This window comes from Aythya fuligula, chromosome 4 (assembly GCF_009819795.1).
Source record: "Aythya fuligula isolate bAytFul2 chromosome 4, bAytFul2.pri, whole genome shotgun sequence".
NCBI lineage: Eukaryota > Metazoa > Chordata > Aves > Anseriformes > Anatidae > Aythya > Aythya fuligula.
Genome location: NC_045562.1, coordinates 60,980,531 through 61,000,411, shown reverse-complemented (window position 1 = coordinate 61,000,411; position 19,881 = coordinate 60,980,531). Strand labels below are relative to the sequence as shown.

Genomic DNA, 19,881 nt, shown 5'->3' with positions numbered 1-19,881 from the left:
TGCTGGAAAAAAAATCATAAGGACTTGATTTTGTAAAAGTGTATTTTTAATCTCTCTAATCTCATTTAATAATGGATGAACTGATTTTCCTTAAGGCTGAAAGGCAAGGGCTGAAAAACAATAGACAATGCAAGTTCTTGAGAGAGAAAAAAGTTTGTGAGTCTCTAAGCAACTAAAAGAGGGAGGGAAACACAAACAGTTTGTGATAGCAGGCTGCTGCTATCATATGTGCCACCAAAAATATGTTATTTAATGCTCCTTGGACCAGGGTTTCATTTTACCTCATTTTAGTGAATTAAATCATGTACTACAAAGGAATTTGGATCTGAATGAAAGGAACAAGATTGATACCAGGATGAAAAGTAATGCCCTATTAATTCAGGTCCAGACATTAAAGAAAAAATAAAATTGAATTACACAGTATTCTAATATTTCTGGACTAGATAAAATTGTATATAAAAGCCTTTTTCATAGCCAAATAGAGATGGGAGCAGTAATGGATTTTTAAAAGATACAACAAAATGGTCAACATCTACTTTCAGGCACCCAGTGTACCTCATAGATGATGTTGAATCAGAAGCTGGTGCTGTACAGATAGCCATCAGCCATCTGCTGATGCTTCCCTGCACTCCTCGTGCTGTCCTGCTATCTCCTCAGGAGCCCAGGCCATCCCGAGAGCATCAGAGCTAGCTTTCACTCCTTTTCTTGGCTTTCCCATACAATACAACATAAAGGTAGCAAACCTCACTTTCAATGACTTGGAGCCAAGATCCTTCCAAAAAGGGCAGCGCTGGAGTACTGGAATATTATTACTGGAATATAATGTAATTATTACTGGAATATAATAATATTATTATTACTGGAATATAAGAATAGGCCTGGATTAGCACTTCTTCTTGTGTGGGAAGAGGCGGATAGCATACAGTGTCTTACAGGAGACAGGACATTCCTCATGGTTCAATAGAAGAGCAGTTGGAACTCCACAAAACCAAAGGAAAATCACACATCTCAATCATTCTGTTCCAAATCCAATACATACTCCCATACGCTGATGTAAACTTTTAACAGTATCTATTGGCTGCATTTGTCTTGAAAAGTCCTCAACAAATCCTTGACAGAATTCACTTCTGTGAGAAAGCAAGGGAAGAAGAAACAAGAAATGGAAGGCACTATTTATACTGCTATATGCACCAGAATGGGCTTAAATACTATGGTGTAAAATCTGTATGGATCAGAATAGTGGAATAGCAAAATGTCAGCAACATTTTAAAGGTAATATAATTTGGAGTGCAGAATTCAATATGATGAAGAATGATAGCCACTGTATAATATCTCAGCCTTCCCATACAGAGCCGACTTAAAAAAAAAAATCATGACTACATTAATTCAAGAAAACTTCCAATATGGAATTGGGAACAGTATCTCAGTGTCCAGAGTCAGCTTTTGGCTCTATTTCTACTAATCATGGTGCTGCAGCTGACCCAGTTTAAATATATTTCTATACAGATTCCATAATTTTTGGTGATGCTGCACATTGTATTCTCCTAAACCATTAAAAAATATTGCACTACAGTAAATATCTACTGCCTAAAAATAAGGGGCATCATGTGGAACAGCACTATTGCAGTATTGAAATACAATGTAAAATTTTTATTAAAGTTTTACTTGCATGGTAAACAGAAACACGTGCACATTTGTGTAATGAACCAATGCTGTGTGAGGATGAAAGTTTATACATGTATATTAGACTCTGCTCTATTTGTGTGTGTGATCATTTATGCAGGATGCAATTTGTGGGTAGAATACAAACTTTCTGGCATTTTTTTATTATCTGAGCTTAAAAAAAAAGACCATCTGCACCTAAAAGTCTTGTACGGCTAATGTCCTAACCCACGAGGTCTGCAACAGCATTACCTGCAGCATTAAGTGTATACACACAATGCAGAAATTTCTAATTATTATAAGGTCACCATAATATGCATAAATCTCCCAGACCCATCAGGGTTGATACTCTGATTCACCTACATCTGAGAATTTAGAACAGGAAGAAAAAAGTCTCAAGACCCACTGCTTTGTTATTCAATGCACTGTACAAGGAAATTCACTTCTAATACCTTCAGGCAACCAGGATGCTCCGAAGTATTATAGTTCCTACCAGTTGTGGACAAAACTACTATACCTAGTTAAATGTCACTTTGTGATCCAAAAACAAGACAAAAATATGAAAATATGCTCTGCCACAAGGTTTCCAGTTTTCTCTAGTATTGATTAGATCATTTATAGAGGAGAATGCTTCACTTTTGAGAAAGTAACAACAAAAGTGTAATAGAAGCAAAGAGGAAAATAAAAAATGAAGGAAAAAAATCTGATTACAAAGATAAAACACACAAGTCTAGGTTTGTATGAATATTCAAACTGAGTCTTGTGTTTTAAATGGACTCTGTAGATATCTTTGAATGTTTTTTGGTAAATACTGATTAACTGACCATCTAAAAAATCACCAGGTAATTTTGCCTGCCAGTTATTCAGCAAAACAGAAAAAGTACTGACCAATTCTTCACAACTGCCACTCTCACTGTGCAAAGAAAGAAGTAATTTACCGTGAGTTTGTGATAGTGAAAAGTTGCTTAATATTTTGATGTAAAGAATACCGATTTCCACCATTTTGCGTGTATTTCCAGCATTTTATTAGCATTGCCTACAGCAGAGAGAAAGACCTGAATGCTACATGATTTGGACCAAATGGGTGAACAAAAGCTAATCACAACAAAGGGCTTATTAGTATAGGGCAGGGGAAAAACACATAAATCACCACGATTCTTTCATGTTAATTTTGCTTTATTTTTTTGCTCTACGAATGGACCCTAGACTCCTATAATGTATCGTGTCCGATTATATTATGATTTCTCCCAAAGAGGGCTTAGCACTTAATCTGTTTATACAGCAACAGAATCAATCTGATTGACTGGGATTTCTGCGTGTCATTGCAATTAGAGACTATATACAACTGTGCAATATTCACATTAGGAGTTCAGCAGCTCTTTTCCAGGTGCCACTGTACAGACATGGGGTTTGTGACATTCGTTTGTGTAACATGCTTAGCAATAAGGAGAAGAGATTGGGATACCCATTGCAAGATATCTGAAATCAGTGTCATTACAAGTGGTTGATAGGACAGTTCTCATGACAGACCTTTCCCTGGAGCATCTAAAGGAGGTTGTGTGTGTGTGTGTACATACGCGCATGTGGCTGTACCCTCAAAGCAAAAATAAAAAGGTACTTTTGTATTTTAGAGGTATTGATAACTCAAAAGCAGAGGCAGGAACATTGTGCTTACTAATGAGCCTGCAGTGGGTACAGGTGAAGGTCTATTTCAGAGCTGCAAATCACAAATCAGCAAACAGAAGGAATTAGTCCTTCAGCGCCTGGCAGTAACATGTAGAAAAAGAAAAATGCGTGTTATGAAAGAAATCAGTGGAAGATTCATGCGGGAAGTCTTGCATAGCCAGCAGTATTAGAAAAACATTATTCATATTGCAAAAAAAAAGAGAAATAGAAGGGTGTTTTTAATGACAAAAAGTTTAGCACCCAAGATGAGAAAATCATTTCAAAACTGAGGGCTAAGACCAAGCTGAAGCTGGCACTTGCTTAGGAAGCAGCGACTACAGGGCGTCCCTGGGCCAAGGCTGCTGGAGGCTCCATAGCCTCTCCAGCAAATCTCTACCTGCACCTCATGTTTCCTACGCGTACGAACTCACACCTTGATGGACTTTTTTTTTTAAAAGCAATTTAAAGCAAGCATCGATTCTGCTCATCATGGGTAAGGAAATATACCACTTGCCTTTCCTTTACAGGAGCTGTCATTATGTCCCATTTTCCCCTCTCTTTTTTTCCCATGTCTTCTCTTTTGTAGACTGAACAGCTCCAATTCTTTCATTTTTTTTCTCAATAAATTTTATTTTCAAGACTTTTGCTTTCCTCTGGATACTCTCCAACTGGACCACATGTTTCTATACAAATGCCATCCATAGCATGCTTTCAGGACAGTCAAAGAAAAGGCAATCCCAGTTGGAGAGAGGCAGTTGGTGCTTCAAAACACTGCATTTTCCAAAGCTCTACTGGCTAAGACAGAATATGGATAAAAAGTATGCATGAAATTAAGAATCTGTTAAATATACTTGATAAGATATCCAAAAGCTACAACAATACTGTCAGAAAGAAAACAACTGTAGCTAAAGAGTTAGTAGTAAAGTGAAGGCAATACTTAGATGGAAAAAAAAAAGGCAATCTGATAATTAGGATGAATATAGAAAGTAAAAGCAAACAGAAAAAAAAAGTGAAAGCATTCTGTATAAACATGCTCTAAAACATAAAATATTAGAATGAGATGTTGAAGATGGCAATGAAGGCGGCAAAATTCATGACTGTATGGAATAAAGAAAATAAATACATTTTCTGAATTATATTCAAAACAACTAACTTGGAAGCAGTAAATGTGTTAAAAGCAACATTTTTTATTTTAAAGTGTTTTTGTTGTGCTATTGGAAAGAATGTTGATCTTGAGATGATGAGTGCTTCCTTGTCCATCAGCAGCAAAGTAGGACCTTAAACAGCATCTCTTCAAAGAAAATGTTTTATGATTAGCAGTTCTAAGAGTTTTGTTTGCATGTTTTTATCTGATGCTATTTAAAAAAATAATAATTACTGAGGAAATTCAAAAAAAGGTACTACTGTTGGGTTGTTATGGGAGAAGGGACACTAAACAGTCTGGTAATGGTATAGCATAATACACTCACTAGCTAGATATCAACCCAGATGAAACAGATAAAAATTGTACAGGATTGCACTGACAAAGATTGAAGTGAAAGGGATGTAATTAATGCCAGTCAACATGGTTTTATGTAAAACAGGTCTTGTCAAACAAATTTGATTTTATTCTTCGATGAGCTTACACAAGTTTGGGTGATAAGGGTAAGTGCATGGGGCTAATACACACAGACACCTGTAATGCATTTGACTTATTAGTGCATTACATTATATTGTTAATAAAAATCAGTAATATACAGGGAATATGTCGATTGGATTGAGAAATGCTTAAACACCAATTTTAAGAAGGAATTATCAACTAGAGATCATTAACTAGCAGGTGAAGATGTTAGTGGTGATCCACCAGCACTTGTGGACACGCTAGACCTGATTTTAATGGAAATTTCATCTGTGTCCTGAAATTAAACTCAAAAGTACTGCGGACAAATTCTGAAGGTGAAACAAACAAACAAAAAAAAAAGAAGAGTGGTATACATAGATGAAGACCAGGCAGTCACAGAGAATAATCTGTCTCACTTACTAAGCTAGGTCAATTTACTGCGTTGTACCTGAATCCTCAAACCATGTTCAATGACTGGGATTTCTCTGGGGGAAGGAAAAATAAAAATAAAAGAAAGAGAGAAAGAAGAGAGAAAGAAGAAAGAAAAAGAATGAGCATGTACATGGAAATACTACAATCCGTTTCTCTTGACAAATTTAATTTTCTTTGTAAGAGTTATGTGAGAGAAGCTAGACGACAGTTTTACAGAAACCTGGGGTGATAATGTAGCATGCTAGCCTCTCAAAACAATCATTCTGACAATAGCTAAGCAAGTGCGTAATGTGTGGTGAACTTTTGCTGTTTATTCCCCAACTATGTTCCTTGCTTGTAAGAAAAGCCCACCAGACATAGCTTTCCACAATTACATCAGCAGAAGTTACCCGACAAAGGTCTTCAAGTTACCTGTACATCACATGTTGTAAGCAGGGACAAAGGTAGAATGAATTTGTTGCAGCTCACTTGCTGTGTATTCACAAAGTAATTTGTAGTAAAGTCTAAGGTACATCCACGTAATATATTCCTAAGGCACAAAGACAAACCTAGATAAGCCCTTTAAAGCCAAAGATTTTAACATTTGGCCCAGTGTTCACTGTGCTCTGAAATTATCGCCTACAAAACTCCACTTTTAACTTTCCAGTTATCAGAAATCAAGAAATGAAGAAAAATCAAGGGTTCATGCACCAAATGGAAAACGAACAGTAAGTGCATGAAATGCAGAGCATGGTGTAGCTATATGGTACATTCCCAACCCAAACTGCAGTAGGAATTATAGCACAAAATGCATATCCAATTATCATCTACAGATTCAGAGCGACAGCAAAACTGAAACCACTTTATCTTTTTCTAGAAATACACAGAGCAAAGAGCTCAACTTGTTCCTTCTGAAATTTCTGCAATGTAACATTATGCAATTGAAATATGAATGGCATATAAAATTTGGGGATGGAAGCCCTTAACAAGTGCCTGAAATTCTCAACACCTTCTACACCTAAAGTAAATCCCTTTGGAAGACTCCATCATACCTACCATACATGAATTTTTTTTACAGCTACAAACGTGACAACTCATGCTTTTGCTTCCTCACAGCGCAGAGCTCTTCAACGAGCAGACAGCCTTTAGTGAAGAGAACAGAAATGTAGGCAAGCTCTAATTTTCTGTACAGTGGCAACTATGTGCATGAGGCGTTACAGTGGCGCTCTGCTCTGAAAGAGTTAACTTTCTAGCTCCTATTCTCTGCAGTGCTGCATAAACACTGCACATTATTCTTACTGAGCATGCTTCATCTTTCCTGTCTCCACAGTCTTGGGCTGTCAATCAGCTGTCAGTCCCTACCACATCAGCACAGTGCGCATCACCAGGCTGTCAGCACAGCAGCTGATGAGACTCTGCTAAGAGCTGTCAATCAAACTTGTTTCTCTTATCTGTTCTGGAAATATTTTGTCTCTAAGAAACAAAGAACCTGGGCAACAATGGATCAGAGTCTAGTATTTACTCTTTTACAGGGATAGAAGGCTCTTAACAGGAAACGAATATGTTTTATCCACAACCAGGGAAAAAATACGCTTCATTAAGCATATTTTCTATTTTTTTTTTTTTTAAATCCTATTTAAATCTTGACCCAATAAACCAGAGCAAAATAAATCAGCGCAAATTTCTTTTCACTGTCACTAAAATGAATTTCACAGGTTTATTAGTTAAGTTTCTGTTGAATATAATTCAATGCAGTTTAAAACAGGCAGCTTCTCTCTGGTTTTGGGAATCTTTCCCTGTCTTTAGGCATTGGAATGTGTGATCTTTCTCTCTGTCTCACTGTAGCCAAAAAGCCAGACTAGGGGAAACACACATCATTTACACCTTTGTTGCATTCAAATATATCTTTATTTTCTGAAGCGTTTCTCATTAAAACTCAATTTCAACATAGAATTTAATAACATATCAGTAGGGTTCATAGATAATAGCAGACCAAAAGAATAGCTCACGGGTGTAAGCAAGCAGGGAAATAACATATATTTTCAGCAAATGTTTGAAAGAAGATGGTATCTTCTTTCTGGAATGCTGTACGAGGGAGGAGGAATTGGAGAAGACAAAGTTCTTGCATCTACAGAAATAAAACACCGAAGAAACAAAAAGGGCTGCAAAGATAGGCACAGCAGTGATCTCAGGTCTGACACAGAAGCTCGGCATGAAAAGTTGAGCTGGGCTTTCAAGTGCACACCTATACGAGGCAGAATTATGTTCTGCAAAGATAACTGGTCTAGGTCTAACAAACCTGGCAATCAAATTAATTAGCGCTGGTGGATCACTGAACTAACAGACCTCTACTCTTCCAAGGGCATAAGTAAGCATCTTTACATGCTGTGCCATACAGATATGCGGGCACATTTAAAGCTTGCTTGAATATCAGTACACAGTGCTTGTCTGGTGCAAAGTAAAGTAAACATAACCCAGTGACTTAAAATCCCCACTCTGACCCATTTCTATTTTCCCCTACAAATTGAAGAATCCCAGGGCTGATAGTTGAATAGAAACCTTGCAGACCCAAAAATGAGACTAGAAAAGGGAAGAAAACTGATTTTCTAAGTATAGAGAGGGGTGCTATTTGAAATATATGATATTTGAAAGGTAAGCCTAAAAATATTTGGTAATTTTCATAAAGCCTTAGTTTGGAGCCATAAAATCAAATAAGCAGCTTCATTTTCTGAGACAAAACAAACCAACAAACAAAAAACAACAGCAAGTTTGCAACACTTACATTTTCCTGCACACAAGCATATATTGAACATTAAAAGGGGGGTGAGTAAAAGTATTTTTATGAAATATTGTAAACCTATGCAAACAATGACCTACAGGCCTGATACACATGCTCTGAACATGGCTACAGGACTGAGCTGTCCAGGTACCAGCAGAGCCCACAGAGACCCAACTGGGAAAAAGGCCCAGGGTGGCTGCAATAGGAAACGCAGGGAGTGCTTGGAAAAAAGTTTAAAACAAGCAGGGAAAAGAAGCCCCTGCGAAGGGTCTAGGGACTAGGGTCTAGGGTGGAATTGGAGAAGAGCAGAAGGGTTCCCAGCAGCCTCCCACAACACTCTTCGGAGCTTTGGAGAAGGAAGGTGGGGCAAAGGGAGAGCGGCCCATGCTTCTCATTTCTGACTGTTTTAGGGAATATTCGGATAGTATCTGAAAACAAGGAGCATAAGGGCTGAGAACTGCCACAACCGAGAAGAAATTGTGGCCAAAACTATTTGTCCTTCCCTCACGTATTCCTCCCTCCCCCACAAAAAGTTACTCTTTTTCTGGAATTTGTTCACTCCAGAAGAGACTATTTTAGTCCCCAAAAGCAGGAAACCATTTCCCACAGGAAAGAAAATGAGGTGCCAGCCACAACCGATGTCAAAGATGTAAGCAAATACCTCACAGATTGAAGCAAGACAAAGGAAGGCAATTTTGAGCTGAATCCTGGAGCAAAGGCAAGAGGTCGGCATCCTTCATCAATTTCAACTCTATAAATGACTTCTCAACAGATGCCTATTTCTCTTTCCTAGGGTCTAATCTTGGTTCCCTCCATTACTGTTTGTGCCTTCAAGAGTAAGAGCAAACAATTTGTCTTCTCTTCCCTCACAGCCAGCTCTGATGTTTAAATGCCCACTAAATACAAAAGGGAGTGCGTGTTGGGGTGAGGAGGCAGGGGTCTCGCTGAGGACCGGCGAGGTGCGGACCTGGCACTTCTGTTTCATCTCATCCAAAACCCCACATATAACAGGAGCCATGGCTTTCTGGCCAGAAACATCACTGTGCACATGAAGTGGAGTTACTGGGTAGCATTACAGTCCCTGGGAGGTGGTGAGCCCCCCTTTGTTCATGGCTGAGCGTGTATGTTTTGGGAAGGAGAATGGAGCCCTCCGTTAGGCCTCTGTGCTCAGCAAGGGCCTGCTGCAGGCAGAGGCAACCTTCTGACAATGTTTGCACCAAAAGGGGAGCAGACTGCTCTAGTCTCAGCCTCAGGACACGTTTCTGGACGTGAGTTTCACTGGTAGGAAGAGAGGGCTGCTTTTAACATGCAGCCACCACTGCGTGCCCTGCCCGAGCAGCCCTGGAGGGTGTGAGCAGGGCCTCGCACAACACAACACCCAGTGCCCTGCCACAGACCCCATTCCCATGGCAAGGGAAGCCCCCAGACCAGAGCAGCTCGGGCATCCTCTCCATAGTATGAATGTACTGCAACACTTCTTGTGTCAGCATCAGTAATATTCTCCTTCAGAACCAAATAAGTGTTTGCTAATGAAGGAAGGGAAGTGTGAATGAACAGAAAGACTCCATAGGCTGAGCTTTAATTCCAGATGCTGAGAGTAACACCAAAAGCAACAACCATTTGTGCAGAGGTCAGAAATTAAAACCAGAGAAAAATCATGTGCAGTAGTTGCTTTTACAAGCATGCCCACAGTAATTCGATCTTTCAGTCACATTTCAGCAGCAAGGCTAACTATCACAGCATTGCCCTGTACCAAACTACCCCTGTTCCAGCTAGCACAACCTTTATCAACCGTTTGTGACAACAAGAATATTTTACTCTTTGACAAATTCTTTCATATGTAGCACTGTTTTCCAGAAACACAACTCCCTCATATCTAACCGGACATTAATTGCTTTTTTGCTGATGTATCTGTGCCTTCTGGACTGATAACACAACTAGCAAATCTGATATCTGACAAGTTGACTCAACCTAATCAGGACAGATCAGCTGTTACCAACATTGCTATAGGCTGTAATTTGAGGACCTTTACAGAGTTATCACTTGCTTTGAAAGGCAAGAAACGGTAATTCTGTCAACAGTAATCCCAGAACGTGCGTTCAAAGTGGCTGTTATTTTTTCTCCAGGAGAAGGTAACACTTGTCAAATAAATACCTGAGATAATTGATAAAAGGAATTAGAAGTATGTGAGTGATACACTGACAATCAGTCATTCTCAAGAAAAATAAGAACCTCGCAGGATTCAGCGCATTAAGCACAGAGCACAAGCTGTCACTGTGAAGCAGGGGTCACTCGGAATGGAGTGAAACAATTGGCAATGCAGTTTTTCAATGTTTACTTATCTCTCTGTTGCTTAGTGCTAAAGCTGAGTGAATTATTCACTTCAAACAATTTGTTCAATGAATTTTACCCCTTTTTCCTGCTTAGAATATGTGGGCAATGGATACCAATGCCATCAGATTTATTCACTGCTTCATTTTATTCAAGCTTGCATTTAGTGCTTGATTGAGAGTATTCTAGACTTCCACTGCTTAGCTCTGATTGTTCAGACAATAACAACAGCAGGTCCTTAATGTGTGCAAACAGCACAGACCCACGCAGCTGATGGAATAATGATTATCTACACCACCAAGGATATATCTTTTGGTATTTTTTCTGTTTAAATCTGGAAGCCCTTCCAGCAACAATACTGAGAATTGCTGCGAAGTTCCCTTTCTGTGAATATTTTTGCCCACAGGACTCAACATTTGAGTGTTTGTGGAAACCAAGTTAACAAAGAGTGCGAGCGCAGCCAAAGCAAATTAATTAAAAAAAAAATACAAAGATTATACTGTATGTGTTCCCTGTTCCACTAGGAAATAATTTATTTTCCTGTAGTAAAATTCAGAGGAATTTCACCAAAAAAATAATAAAATTAGGAATCCCAACACATGCAATTCTCTAACGGAACTTGATGGTCACTGGATACAAACAAAGGGTGTTTTCATTGCCAGGTCTGCATCTGTCTTTTACAGATAACATGTGTCTAGAAACTCAGACTTAAAATTATAACAAAAAATGTATCTCTTACTGTATCGCTTTGGTCCATCTTCCAAACAAAATGAAAGGGTTAAGGTTGCATCATCTTCAAAAAATTCAGTTGCAAAGGCATCCCACCAGAGGTTGTCACTATCCTAGGAAGCAACAGATCATTCACTTAACAGGAGGCAAAATGAAAATATTTTAATTTTTTTTTTTTTTTTTTTTTTTAAAAGAAATTGCAAATCACAACAGTTTGCACATCTTGCCCTGATTTTGGGGTGTAGATGTCTATATGATACTTCAACTAATGTTCTTAGATAAGGTTCTAGTTCTAATTAAGAAAAGAGCTGAAATGTTTTGTTTATTATACTATGAACTGCCTTCCATTTTGTCCAGCATACTAACTATGCAATAACTTTCATTCTCATAAATACAAGTTCTTCTTAAAAGCTTTTATAAATCAGTTGCAAATAAAGCAATTATGACTTTTTCCCCCTTTTTCTAGGCCATGTATCTCAAATGCTTGGTCCTAATCATGAAAAAAACCTCAGTACTTAATTCTATAATGCTACATAACCCGATTATCAGCATGACTTGACAAGAAAGTTATTTAGAAACTAAATATAATAGCCATTCCCCTCCAATGCATTTAATATAATTACAATGCTACTGCAGGTTAATTAAATACCAGCTAGTTACTTAAATGTAATTGTTGTGAGAAATCTTTACTTTTCAGTGTGATACATGAAGTGAAAACAATATTTTAAATGACCTGTGTATACTTAGACTTGCAGTAATTCACATAGTTGGAACATAATAATTATGGAACATAACAATTAATAACAAATATTAATATAGTGTCCAACGTAAAGCATATACCTGTACACCCCTATGGTGATTGTTGCCTTGGATGGCTGAACAAGGCATTTTCAGACTTGGGTAATTAACATCTTTCAAACTTCCATGTCCAGCACGTTTGTAAGTGGTTCAGTTTGCAGGGTATTTTTTAACAGAAGTCAAACAACAACAGAATCCACAAGTTATTTAATTTAAAAACTATGGACATATTTATTAACTGGGTTTGAAATCTTTGGTGTGGTATCTTCTGCTCCTCTGAAGCCCTAAGATTTAAATCACTTGCAGCACACAAGATCAGTGACAAAGCTGGAAATGCACTTCTGGGGATGCTGCAGACATGCTCCTCATCGCCCCTCACTGCAGCAGCCCTGCTGGTTGGTGTGCAAGGCCAGCTTCATCCAACATGGCAAGCAAGGAACACCTCTTAATGCGTGAGCAATGTTTAACTAAGCCAGAAAATATTTGTTACCTTTGTAGAAAAAAAAAAAAAAAAAAGAGAGAGAGAGAAAATGCCAATTTCAGACAAAATGTGCATCTATCATTTTCATTGTATGCACACATGCAGAGAAATAACTATGTGATGTTTTTAGTTCTGCTCCCATCTCTCCACAAGATGTTATTACTGGATTTCACTCCAAACTGCTGAGCAGAGGCTTTACTGTCCCACTACTTTGCTTTGATCTTCGTCGAATGCCCAGCAGAGAAAGAGTGAGGACCCGTTTTGACACCACAGCTCTTACAGAGACCCCCAGGAGGCTTCCTGGTTAGTTCAGAGCCCGTAGCTCACCTTCCTCCCCAAGCCTCAGCCCCCTCAGCGGCAGGCGTCTGGACAGAGAGCTGCCATGCCCTGTGCTGCTTGCTCAAGAATTCAGCCACACAAAGAGATACCAGGAGTGTCCCCATGTCCTGGCAGTCTGCTCTCAGGCAGAGCTTCTGCCCTTTGCTCTGTGCTAGTGCCCACCTGGTCATTGAATGGTTTGGCTTGGAAGGGAGCCTTGGAGATCATCTAGCCCAGCCCCTGCTGAGTGCCTCCACACGCAGCTGCTGCTGCACTAGCAGTACCTCAGGTGCCACCAGGGTGGGTGAGGAACATAAGCTGTTCCACAAAAGCGCAGTACCCGGTATCTAGCATCCAGCCCTTGTAACAGCCTGGCGGGGGCATCACCAGCCGCTCCACTGGTAACAGTGTGCTGCCACCACACTCGGCCATTTGCCACAAGAGCAGCTGTAGCATTGCTTTAGCTTCCTGACAGGCTTCTTGTCCCAGCAAAAGGCGAGGGGAGTAAGGTTTAAGAGATGGCACACGCAACATTTGTGGATCCACCGTGGGGAAGTTCTTAGTACCTCACCAGCTCGGTATCAGCCGAGCTACTTGTGAGATTTCCAGTGATGTGAGAGGTGCAAGCGACGCATCGCATCGTCAGGATGCACATGCACACAGGAAATGAAGAGAAGCACAGGGAGAGTGTGGGGCCTCACCTCAAAACCACACATACTTGCATGCACGCCTGCTTCCAAGAAGTCTGAGGGCTAGGAAAATGTGGAGACTGAATTACTGTGGATCCTCTCCCTGGATAAATGAAATATCCAGACTCTGTCACAGCTTGAATACTGTCCAAAGTCTTTATCTCATGTTTTTGCATACTTTATGTCAGAAAGAAGAAAAAACAGAAAATATACCACCACCACCAACTTTACCACTCTCCCAAAAATTAAAAAAAAAAAAAAAAAATCCTCTGTCAAGCTTGGGTATGCTCTACTGATTAATTCTCCTCCCCTCCCCTGTCACAGGTGGGCCCATCTATTCTCACAGCCAAATGGTGAACAAAACCAAATGAGGTGTCCCCTCACCAAACTGAAAAAGGATCCAGATATTATGGAGAAAAAAAAATAAATTAAAAAAATCACCCCCTTTTTCTTGCAAAAAGGGGATGGCAAAGGCAAGGCTGCCCCCAGGCATCTTTAACTTATGCTCTGACAGGTTACGGGGGATTTTGCCAGAGTAATTATTTTTCTATTCAACAATAATGAGAAATTACCATGGCAACTTCCCTTTCACGTAGTGCACTCACACGCTCAAACACTGAAATAATGGCCTAAACATAACAAAAAAAAAATTAATACTTTAAAAAATATTTTGTATTAAAATAAACTTACAGAATGGGTCAAAGGAGAGAAGAGGGTAGAGACAGCCTGAGAGTTGGGCTGGAAGTGAAGATGCCACGCTGATGTCTCCAGCTACCCAAGCAGCAAAATGTCTTCTGCCACAACTGTCATTGTTCCTCCTGATCCCCTCCACCCCCAGTATTATTTGTAATTTGAAGCATGGCTCAACTCTGAATAGAGTCTCCAAGCAAATGGAATCCTAGGGTTTCAATATTTTTTCCTGACTCTGATTTCTTTGGCAAATGTAATCAGATTTGAAGTACAATGATGTTCTTTTTCCCCCTCCATCTAATAGTCCCACATATTCACTGTGTGATCTGAGAGTCAAGCTGGGTTCTTCTTTACACCTTACACACTTATGTGATTAAGAGTCTGCAAGCCAAATGAGGCTTTTCTTCTTGCCTGTGATGGTGATTGCTGAACCAAAATAGATCTTGCAACTGGAATATAAGGCCAATGGAGCCTATGGCATTTTCTCCAAATTCCTTTATTTTTGTTTAATGACTTGGAAGGCAGAATGGAATTCATGTAAACAGTCAGTACCTGAAACCAAGCTCAGGAGAGGATGCAGATAATTCTGCAGGGCCAAATTAAAATTCAAAATGATTTTGATAGATTGCAGAAATTTTCTGAAATTAAGATGAAATTCAATAAGAAAAGTGACAAAAGCACAAATACAAAATGGGAAATAAACGGCTAAGCAATACTGTAGAAAATGGTCCAAATCACACAGGAAATAAGTCAGCAAACTGTTGCTCTTGCAAATAAATGAAATGTCTCAGATATAGTTCCCCTCCGTTCAAACAAGCACATCCCTGGAAAGACTTCAGCTGGAACAGACCATCCACTTCTGGTGCACTGTGTCCAGGTCTGGGCCACCCACTCTTAAAGGACTAATTTTAGGAATTTAGCCGAGAACAACAGGAATCACGGAGTTTAAAGACAAATGGAGATAAACAAAACCCAAAAGACTTAAGGACTGTGTTGTGCTTAGTGTCAGAAAGAAGATCACAGGGAATGTGATGATAGTCTTCAACCATGTGAAGAGGCTGGTATGAAGAGGAGAGTGATCGCTTCTCTGTGGCTAACAAGGATGGGAGAGAAAATATGACTTGGTTTGCTGCCCCTGTGGGTTAAGTGGTATAATCCCTTGTTACAAGCCTCTAGCCTAGTGTGTTGCAGAAGGGAAAGGGCCACTGCCACATTACCAAGACGAGCCGATGCCCAGGTCCATGTGAGCCACACTGCCTACAAATCTCAGGCAGACTTTTGTTTTCTCCCTCACATCGCTTTTGGTTGCACAACATATAACAGGTGTAAACAGTATATGAAAAAGTCAGTCATGAAAACCAATAAATGTGATTCCGAATACACACAGGAAGCACATCTGTTCTGAAATGGGACCTTTTCTACATAATCACTTTTTAGGGAAGAACTGAATTTTAAACGCCAACCTCTGTGGCTTGGCATTGGACAAGGCAAAAATAAAAAGAGATGGTGCCCTTGGGATCTTACATTTTTCTTCTGGCACCTGCAACCCTTCCCTATTGACACTTACTATTTTCAGAACTCTATACGTCCACACGCCTGTTGGCAACGTACACGCTTCTCATATTCTTTCAAGTTAATGCTGCACGAGGAAACTGCTGTCTCCCCAAGGAAAGAATGTTATTCCACTCTTCCCCCCATTCCCAGTGAATCAAGCTACACTTGAGCTTTTTTAAAATGCAGTGCAAGATAAGATTTTACCATTAAATACACCTGTAAAAGCTGCACAGCCATTACAAATTATGAAACTCACAAGATAAAGTATCATAAAAATTCTGACACTAATGTTTATACTCAGAGCACACTGACAGAGCATTAAAGATAAAATGCCAGAATACAAGAAACCAATAATTTTTCCCATTAGCTTTAAATTAGACTCATCTTGAATCTACCCAACGTATTTAAGGTTCTCATATAAACTCACAGGAGCAACAAATTAACAGGGATACATATATCTTAATTTTATACATTTTGACATTTGAGTACAGATCTGTAGGTCTGGCCCTGCAATGCACAATATTTTTATGATCAGGCACAGTTTGTTTTGTTTTGTTTTCCTGTTTATAAAAATTCTGTACAGAATACTTTTGATTCTTAAACTAATTTTCTTGGCAATGGTATGAACAGAGTGAAAGTGGATTAGTCATGTACAGTAAATGGTTGATAAACCTACATGGTCAAATGGCTGTCTGTGGTCATGCAGGTACAAGAAGATGTACACCCATCTTACATTCAGTTATCTTTCCTAGCAGTATGTGGTACCTCGTACAGCTGTGAAAAAAGTGAAAATAGAGGACTAATTTGGTTGCCCTGGACTAGTATGCAAGGACAATTCCTGTTGCTTTTATATTTGTTATTCTATCTTATTTATTTTATCTGAAACATGAAGCAGGTTTTAGATAGCACTGAAGACATCTTTAGTCTTGCAACTAATGATATCCTACAGAATCTCCGGATCCCTTCCCCCAGCCAGGAATGCCCGACTCTATTATTTCCATTTGTTATTTCACACATATTCACAGTTTTAATGGTGTTGCTTGCTTTTATTTCACTTACTAGTGTGGCTGGATGCCATCTCTCAAACAATGTGTAGTAAAACTGGCAGAAAGATTTTAAGACTTGGCTTTGGTCATGAGTAGTTTTCTGTTCCATTACATACTTCCAACTTCTTGCCAAAACTCTACTCAGTGCTCAAAACATATCAGTTTCTTCAGCTTGCTTATTAATTAATTAAATTATTGTTTACATTCCACTTTGGAACTTATCTTAGTTTGTACAGTAAAGAAACAAGACCAAGTTTCTGTTTTATTGAAAAGCCAGAATATAGGCCTGCAACAAACACACACAGCAGTGCTGCCGCAAAGAGACCGAATCCAATGCAAAAAGGGGGCAAGGTCTCTACTTCTCATGTAAATCTGAAATAACTTTAAGAATCCAGTGGAATTACAGGAAAAAGCTCATAACAGAAAGCCACTCTTACAGATTCAATGGAATTTCATAATACATTGATGATCCTCTTTTTATTGCCTGTAATGCTTCCAATAGCAACCACTATGCTATGAGGAAAAAAAAAAAAAAAAAAAAAAAAAAGGAAGAAAGCAGTAATGGCTCGTTTGCTTAATGGGGAACTGTGAAAATCAACAATTAATTATTTGATTTGAGATGAAAATGGGAAAAACATCAAAAAATAATGGTGTGGGGTGATGCCTTGCAAAATATGCAAGTTGATTAATGCAGTTTTCTCGATATACTCTGAACCTGGAAATCTAGGAATTGGCATCCCTACAGCAAAAATACTGTAATGATTCTGGCCATGCAATTCAACTTTGCAGACATGCTATTTTGAGATAGTTTCACTTAGATTCTCAAATGGCAAGTTGACATTGGGCAAGTAAATCAGGAGTTCGGACTAATCAAAATATGCTGACACTGATATGAAGAAGTATTTTCCTTATGTTCAGAAGGATGGTTGTCCTCTTCTTTTTTATTTGGCTATTAAAATATGACTGAAGCAGACAGTTTATTAGAGTGGTTGGGGCAACTGCTTGCTAGGCTGGCAAATAGCAAGACCAGTAGACACCTACACACAGCAATAAAGGTATAGTTAGCCCATTTCATCTAAGCCGCCCAATTTTTCTGTCTACATGTACTTCATTATGTATTTCAAATTGGATATCCTTTTAAAATAGCAGTCCCTAAAATCATGGAGATTTTCTCACTTCAGTTGTAGGGAAAAGGTAAGACAGTGAGTTATCTGGTTCAGCCTAATAGAATCAAAAAAAGAATACCAGATCTCAAACCTCTTATTTGACATTGTTTCAGTTTTACTGCAGCTTGTGGATAAAAGAGAAATGAATCTTAAAATACTCACTCTATGCATGTTTCGCTATTAATCTACAACAAACATACAGAGACTGCAGAGTTAATACTACACTGTAAGAAGGACAAAGCAGAAAGGGTTAATTTATGCAATGTGTCATTTAACCTGCTTCTGTAATTTGAATTCATTATTTCTACTCCTGGAACTTGCACACAAGAATAGATAGGAGAAAGAAAGGGAAAAAAAAAAAAAGAGCAATGAAGCTGGACTCAAAAAGACATATTCTACAGCCAATTCCTTATTTGGTAATAAGGCATGGCATCATCCTTGCTATTTCACAGCAATATTATCAATAACTAGCAGAGGATGCTCTTTGATCCTTTGTAAGTATATGGGATAAGATTGCACTCGGTCTCTAGAGGCAAGACCTATATTCTGGCTGCATGAACAAAAAACCTGGGCATTAACAACTGAATTATGACCACAGTGCAGCTGTTAACAGAAAGAGACACTTCTACCCCCAGTGTAGTATCTTTTTGGCCTTTGTATATATAGTGCATGCTAAATCCATATTCAAAGTTATTTTAAATTTGAGTCCTCTTTTCAGTAGACATGAGGATGTCACTAGCTGGCTGAGAACAGAGATCCATTTCCTTAGTAGTATTCTTCATCCACAATCACTGAAGACAAATCACAGGCTTGAGTTTCGTGTTTATCAAAAATGAGCTGTGGTTACACTCCTCTATTCTGCAGCAGAATGCTCCACAGCCTCAGCCTTTGAGAATGGTTTATAGAGATGGAATATTAAGTGTGTCTATTATCTATTGTACTACCGTCAGTCATATGAATGTTCTTATTTTATTCTGACATTTTGACCTGGTTTCTTTTTTACCTTGTTTACTTCCATCTTTATGAGTAAATGGAAGCTACTATGCCATCTATCCCAATGAAAAGGCAATAACTAGTATTGCCATCAGTGAATATAGAACATCAAACATCCTATGTCAGGAGGGCACATAAAAAAGTCATATTCTCAGCAACATTAGTAAAAGAGTCTCCCTGGGTCTATCTACTCAACTGCACCAAATCCCAAGGCTCTAAAATTTAGTGAACACAAATGCCTTGATCAGTTATTACAGTGAAAATGGAATTATTACTGACAACATTTAAATACTCCACTGATGGACAACAGGAACACACCAAAGGCAGTCCTTGACACCTTTTTGGACAGGTCTCCTGCCCCCTCTTAGTTCAAAAGAATCTCACTGGAGCTCCACGCACACTGCAGACAATATGATGCTGGGACTTCAGAAGTCCCTGCCTCTGAAGAACTACAGTCTAGCAGACTATATTTTGGAAGGTAAGAAATAACTCTTCAACTGAATTAAGAAACCATACTGCTTTTAGCTCTTCTGCCTTCTTTTACGAATCTAGTGGCCCAGGCAGGGAAGAGAAACCCAAATAAAACAAACCATGCTTCTGCGTTACATTCCAGCTTTCAAGAGAAGTATCAAGTGGTGACAGGGCTAAGAAATGCTGCAATGAAGACTAGATTTTATCCTAAACTAAGATTAAATGGGTTGAAAAGACATGCAAGTGGGGAGATATGTGTCTAATTGACATGCACATACCTTCTACCCTATGAGACTTTGAGAAAACTCTTGCTAAGACTCAGCAAAAGGATTTTAAAATTAAGGATATGCCTAAATGCTTTGCTGGACTAGGATCCAAGTATGCATTTGTTAGCCTGTAAGTCAAATTAATTAAAGATTATTGCTTCCTATTAACCTTTGCAAACCAGGTAGGAACATATCACAATGTTGGACAGCTCTGTCTTACCAAAGAGCTGTT

At 38.9% G+C, this 19,881-nt stretch overlaps 1 protein-coding gene across 10 annotated transcripts in view; it reads right to left on the bottom strand.

The window, feature by feature from the left end:
- Positions 1-19,881, bottom strand: part of LDB2 (LIM domain binding 2) — a 216,851-nt gene that overhangs the window by 128,850 nt on the left and 68,120 nt on the right. For all 10 annotated transcript variants that reach the window (XM_032186605.1, XM_032186608.1, XM_032186607.1 and 7 more), the window contains one exon: positions 11,188-11,290. In XM_032186605.1, the coding sequence (XP_032042496.1) occupies positions 11,188-11,290 (103 nt within the window). The remainder of the gene's footprint in view (positions 1-11,187; positions 11,291-19,881) is intronic.